The sequence below is a fragment of the Octopus bimaculoides genome, chromosome 9 (genome assembly GCF_046866305.1).
Source record: "Octopus bimaculoides isolate indiv1 chromosome 9, ASM4686630v1, whole genome shotgun sequence".
NCBI lineage: Eukaryota > Metazoa > Mollusca > Cephalopoda > Octopoda > Octopodidae > Octopus > Octopus bimaculoides.
The window spans coordinates 94,873,813-94,881,093 of NC_142936.1; the positions used below are offsets into that span (position 1 = coordinate 94,873,813).

At 40.7% G+C, this 7,281-nt stretch overlaps 1 protein-coding gene across 1 annotated transcript; it reads left to right on the top strand.

Annotated features, from left to right (window-relative positions):
- The first annotated feature begins 4,286 nt into the window (after positions 1 to 4,286).
- On the top strand, positions 4,287 to 7,076 carry LOC106879791 (uncharacterized). The gene has a single exon (XM_014929495.3). It carries the CDS (start codon positions 4,422 to 4,424, stop codon positions 5,859 to 5,861), a length of 1,440 nt encoding a protein of 479 aa, XP_014784981.1. The 5' UTR covers positions 4,287 to 4,421; the 3' UTR covers positions 5,862 to 7,076.
- The last annotated feature ends 205 nt before the right edge of the window (positions 7,077 to 7,281 follow it).

Consider the following 7,281-nt stretch of genomic DNA (forward strand, 5'->3'; position numbering starts at 1 on the left):
CCACATGCACATGTATATAAGTACAGAGGTGTATGCATGTGTGTGTGTGTGTGACCGCGTGCATGTGTGTATATGTGTGTCTATGTTTATATGGCGTCGCATTGACAGACGTGTTCGAATGTCAAGTAATAAATCTTCGTTAATTTGTTCAATCATTGGACTATGGCATTGCTGGAGCAATCTCTTGTTTTAATCGAAGAAATCGATCCCGGTACTTACTTTTTAAAGTCTGAACATTTTTCCATCGATCTATTTCACCGAACCACTCAATTACTCGAGCGAAAACAAACCAACACCGGTTGTCAAGCGGTAGCGGGGGGTGGGACAAACACAAGCACAAAGTACTCACACGCGAGCTTCCTCGCAGTTTCCGCCTACCAATTTCACTCACAAGGCATTGATGGATCGGGAACTATAGTTGAAGTTTCTTATCCAAGTTATTGCACAGTGGGACCGAACTTAAAACCACGAGGTTGCAAAGAGGAATTCTGAACCCCAGAGCAAAGATATTCTTTGCGGAAGACTGGTAGCTGTCGATGCATGTAAATCTCTCATCCCTTAAGCCCCAACTCAGAGCAGTGGATTCGCAAATCTATGAGAGGGTCAGGCAAGATGCACAAAATGCACTTTAGTGCACATCCTGATACATTCTGGTGGACATAATGCACGTTTTGCCAATGATGCACTTTGGTGCACGTAATTCCTACGATGCTCTTTGAGGCCCATAATGCATATAAGAACTGATGATAAAAATAGATAATTCCTTTACCAAACTGTCAGCCTCGCTACGTTCCACAAACCTACACAAAATCATGAGCTATGATACCAAATATCTTTTACTTGTTTCAGTCGTTAAACTGCGGCCATACTGGAGCACTGCTTTGAATTTTAGTCGAACAAATCGACCCAGTACTTATACTAATTTAATTAATTTTTTTTTTTTTGAAGTTTGGTACTTATGCTATCTCTCTCTCTTTCTCTCTTGTTCCGAACCGCTAAGTTACGGAGACGGAAATACACCAACACCGGTTGGTAAGCACTGGTGGTGGTTGTGGTGGTGGGGGAAGAAACACAGACACAAGGACACACACACATACACACACACACTACTTTCCAGTTTCCGTGTACCAAGTCTACTCACAAGGCTCTGGATGTGTACATATGTATATATATATGTATGTCTGAGAGTGTGTGTCTGTGTGTTTGTCTGTCTGTCTGTTGATCACATGTACGTCGAGTTAGTCTGTTGCTACTCTGAGTTTCGCCTGTCGGTGCATAGGTTCATCAGGCGTGTCGTAAATGTTCACCGACAAAGGAAAGTCAGAATAGCAAGGAACTGATTTGACCAAAATATCAATATTAATTTCTTTCACGAAATCGAATACTCTTTCTTCTGATAGTCATCACAAAGCATGTTGCATATTAGCATGTTGTATATACACTTCTTTATTGCCCACAGGTGGATAAACATAGAGGGGAAAACCAAAGGGATTAAGTCGATTACATCGACCCAAGTGCGTAACTGGTACTTAATTTATCGACTCCGAAAGGATGAAAGGCAAAATCGACCCCGGCGGAATTTGAACTCAGAACGTAGCGGCAAACGAAATACCGCTAAACATTTCGCCCGGCGCGATAACGATTCTACCAGCTCGCCGCCCGTGTAAATGCATATCTGCACGCATGTAAGTATGTATGTATGTGTGTATACACACGTACGCATGCGCACGCACACACATATGAAGGAGGCTGGATAAAAAATAATCAATTGCTAAAGCTCTGGGCAAAGTGCCTCGCGCATTGTGCCTTGCGGTATTTGCCCAGCCATTTAGCCTTTTATATAATGAGTTCAAATCCTGCTGAGGTTGTTGAAATAAAGTACCACTCAGCATGCAGACTATTTAAACAACAGTTCACTCGAAGCAAATTATATCAAACTATATTTTATTATATTGTGTGTGTGTGTGTGTGTGTGTGTGTGTGTGTGTGTGTGTGTGTGTGTGTGTGTGTAAGGTGGTGAGCTAGCAGAATCGTTAACACACCGGGCGAAATGCATAGCGTTATTGCGTCTGTCACTACGTTCTGAGTTCAAATTCTGCCGAGGTCGACTTTCGGGGTGGATAGAATAAGTACCAGTTGAATACGGAGGTCGATGTAATCAATTCATCCCCTCCCCACAAATTGCTCCCTTTATGGCAAAATTTCAAACCACTACATTGTGTGTGTGTGTATGCAGGTATGTATGCATGTATGTGTGTGCATATATGTATATATATATGTATATATGACTAATAACCAAATGCATTATATATATATTTATATATATGCACACACACACACACAAACACACACGAAATTCGAGACTAAAAATACAGCCAACAACAGATGAAGGGTCGTTCTTTATGTTTGGCTTGTTTTCCATTTCTGTCTTTCGTTGTTCGAAAGAATAGTTCATGTTCCATGTACTCGTGTTTCGTATTTTTTTGTCGTACACGTTTCATGACGTCCTGTGCCCACATATGCATATATATATATATATATATATATATATATATATATATACCTAGATATGCAAGTATGTACGTAAGCGTATGTATATATATATATATATATATATATATATATATATATATGGAGTCTAGGTGTTGAGATCAAACTATCGAAGTATTTTAGTGACTGGCAAACAAACAGGTAGACAGATATGGAGCGTGCGCGGTAGACGGGTGAAGGTAGAGGGGGCTGGCGAATAGACAGGCGTGAGGCACGCAGGTAGGTCGACTGACAGGTAGAAGGAGTACAGGCAGGCAGCTTCGTTTGTTGTAGCAATAACAGTCGTAATAGTGGTGATGGTGGTGGTAGTAGTAGTAGTAGTAGTAGTAGTAGTAGTAGTAGTAGTAGCCTTCTAGACAGACAGTTGACAATACCACCACCACCACCACCACCACCATTATCGTAGCCCCACGGCAGCTAAAATGACAAGCAACAGGAGAGAAGCGTGCCAGACAAGGCGACCAGCCAGACAAGGGACCAATCAAACGCAGAGCCAGTCTGTAGATCAACCAATCAGCAAACGAACCACAAACTTTACCACGAAACCACCGGCAACAATTACGATGACACCACGAATGTCACAAGGAGTCTCTCAATCTGCTAGAAATAGCAGCGAATGTTTTTTTATTTTTAAAGTCAGTCCTTATTTTAAAAGAAGCACGGACATATTGGAAAATGATGTGGACCTAGATGTACTATGCTTTAATATAAAAAACGAGAGGAATATAGTTGCAACTGTTCGAACGGATCATAAGTTTGCAGCATCAGGCCAGACCTAGGGCTAAATGAAAAACAACACCAACAACAACAACAACAAGCATAACTGTAGCTGCAAGTGCATGAAGAAACGCCCCCGAACCCTCCTACTACCACCCCCACCATTACTACCACCACCACCATGGCCGTCGTCGTTACTATCGCAATCACCTAACTACCTCAACTAAAACCTCACCACCCTCATCTCAATCTGCCCCCCCCCCCCACGAGTCACTTTTTGAAACTTCGGCGCTATGCCATACCGCCGGTCCGGCACGCCCCATTCTCGCCCCCTCAGCCACCATCACTACCACAGCCATTTGAGGCACGCTTCAAGCTAAATCTAAGCCCACCCTGTTATCCTTTCTTCACCACCACCACCACCACCACCACCACCAAAGCTTCTCGAGCAAAACACACACACACATACACGCACACTTTGAAAACTACTACCGTAAAATTTCACCTCATACTTCTACTCCTCCCCTTCTTCACCCCAACATTTACGCCGCCGCCGCCGCTACCACTGACATCACTACTACAACAGCAACCACCACAATTAGGATACCTGTAGACATTCACCTTCTTTTTCATCACCCCCACTTCTCCTCTATCGCCACCCGTCTCCTCTACCTCCTGCCCCTACTCTACCACTTCCTCTTCCACCTCCTCCTTCTCCTTCTCATTCTGCTTCACCGCCACCTTTCACTGTTCATATAAAATACCACCTTCACCACTGACCCAACATCCCCACCACGATAACAATAAATATCACCACCTCTACTACTACTACTACTACTACTACTACTACTACTACTACTACTACTACTACTACTGCTGCTGCTGCTGCTGCTGCAAGAACCAACAAATATTCAACAAATATCATTAGTAACACCCCTACTACTACTAATACCACCATCACCACCATCACCACCACCACCACCACCACTACTACTACTACTACTACTACTACTACTACATAAAAGCCTTCTCTCACCGCCACTCGCAACACACCTACACACATACACTGACAAACATCGTCACACACAAGCTCGTACAAGAACCAAAACACAAGAGAGAAGAGATCTTTTGCAAACCAAGCGTCTGTATGGTTCATGCAGGCTTTGGCAATGGAAGTACATACGTCGGAGGCCGCACGGAGCTATTTCGAACCTCACCATGATTTAACTCCTTCACTGGCGCTTGTGTCTGCGTGTCAGCCTTACGCGACTGTCGTATCGGAAGCTTATAGTGACGTGTACAACTGCTTGAATTTCGCCCCAACGGCTAACGTCAACGTCGTCGGCGTAAACAGCGAAGATGGTGGCAACGTCTTGCCAGCCGGCAGCGACCAGGAGAGGGCAAACGCGCTGTCTTCGGCGGCGTCGACGTCGGTAACTTCGGCGACGTCATCGTCATCGACGCCCTCATTGTTAACGTCCACCTCAACGTCGCTGTCATCGTTAGCGTTACCGACGTCGCAGCGTTCCGAGGTTCTGGCCAGCGTGGTCGTCAACCCCAACGAGGAATTAAGTTCGATCGTCCAGCAACAGGATTACCGTTTAGCGATTTTGGGTGCACCGTCAACGAAGTCTTCTATGAACGTCAACTGCGGGAGTTTAACATCACAGATGGCGCAGACAGCAGCGAACTATTCACAAAGGTCCAGTCCAGTTGTGTTAGTAAACGCGGACAATTCGAGTTGGCAGAGCCAGATTTTAAACCCGGGGATTAACAACGCCAATCTCATCCACAACCAAAACAACAACATCATAAACGCTTCTAATATTATCGACATGAACAGAGCAATTACAGCCGTGTCTGGCTATCCTCAGCATCACCACCACCACCTCAGCAATAATAATAGTAATAATAATGATAGCAATAATAATAATAATAACCACAACAATCACAACAACAACAAAAGCAGCAATAACCGCCACCAACACAATTACCATCAAGATGGGGGTCGATCGTTAAATACGGCAGGACATTGCAATACTACTAATCATAATAAAAATAATAATAATAATAGTAATCACAATTATAGTCATCAAAATAATAGCCATCATCATAGCCATCATCATAATCACAAACCAAAGCGAAGACGGGTACAAACTCAAGCGCAACGCAAGGCGGCCAATGTAAGAGAACGGCGTAGGATGTTCCATCTGAACGAAGCTTTTGACGAGCTGCGAAAACGTCTCCCGGCATTCAATTACGAGAAGCGACTGTCACGGATCGAAACGCTGCGGCTGGCCATGACTTATATCGGATTTATGCGAGAAATAACCAGCGGCAAAGACCCGTGCAACGTCGAGCTACAGAAACACGCAAACCTCACCATTTTATCGTCGTCGCCGTCGTCGTCGCCGACGTCAGCGCGATGTGATATGGACGACGACGATGACGACGACGACGAAGATGAAGATGACGATAACGACGAAGTGGACGACGTTGACGATGGTGTTGTTGTTGTTGTCGGCAGCGGAGGCGGCGGCGTCGGAGGGGCTGATGGTGTTGTTGATGACGACGATGACGAGAAAATGACTTAGAAAGAATCGCAACTTTTCTTCACATCGCTGACGTTTACCAAAACGGATCTTTCTTTCTTTTTTTCACCAAAACATTTACAAACCTTCAACACAATATTATTGCCCCTGTAATTATTATTATTATTATTATTATTATTATTATTATTATTATTATTATTATTATTATTATTATTATTATTATTACTATTATTATTATTATTATTATTATTATTATTATTATTATCATTATTATCATCATCATCATCATCATCATCGTCATCATCATCATCATCATCATCATCATCATCATCATTATCATTATTATTTCATTGTTGATATATGTTTTTCTAAATATCTTCCTGCCATTGCAACAAGATTCCCATTACGCTTCCAGTCTTAGCAGTCAAAGGCGGAGCCAGACGCTGCACGTTCGCAAACCACAAAATTCACCCGATCCTTTACAAAAAAAAAAAAAAAAAAAATGTATGAAAAACAAAGAAGAAAATACGAAAAACAAAAAACCCGTGACGTAAATTGAAAAAGAAAAAAAAAACAACACAAAACGAACAAGCTAAACAAAAAAAAAAGAAAAAAGAAAGCAAACAAAAATGAAAGAAAAAGTAAACAAAATGGATGAAATATGTGGATTTTACAATCAAATGGTATTGTATCCAAACACGCAGTCATACAGAATACATTATATAATATATACGCAATATGTCTATACATACACAAAATATATAAATATATATACACACACATATATGTATGTATGTATATATATATATATATGTATGTATACATAAATGTATAGATTACACATACACACATATGTTTGATGTATATATCGATTATAATCTCATGTCTGTCTATCTATCTATCTACACCTACCTGTCTGTCTAACTATCTATCTATCTATCTATCTATCTATCTATCTATCTATCTTTCTAACTTTCTCGTCCAACTTTCTCACTCTGTATACTTACATAAATACAGTCACATAAATGCACACAGACGCACAGGTGTTTGTATATATGCGTGTTTGTACTTATGTATGTATGCATGTATGTATGTATGTATGTATGTATACTGGCTTTAATTCTGTGGAAAAGAAAACAGCAGTGCTCAATGAAAATTGCTTCCTAAAACAAGTTCATACCAACAAACTATAGATTCGCAAAACCTTCTCCTCTATCCTTGCTATAAATGAAGCTATATACTTTAAGTTCCAAGCATCTGTATATATATATATATATATATATATATATATATATATATATATATATATACATATATATATATATATATATATATATATATATATATATATATATATATATATATATATATATACATATATATATTGTATGTATGTATGTATGTGTATATATGTCTATATATATATATATATGCATATATATGTGTAAATATATATATATAT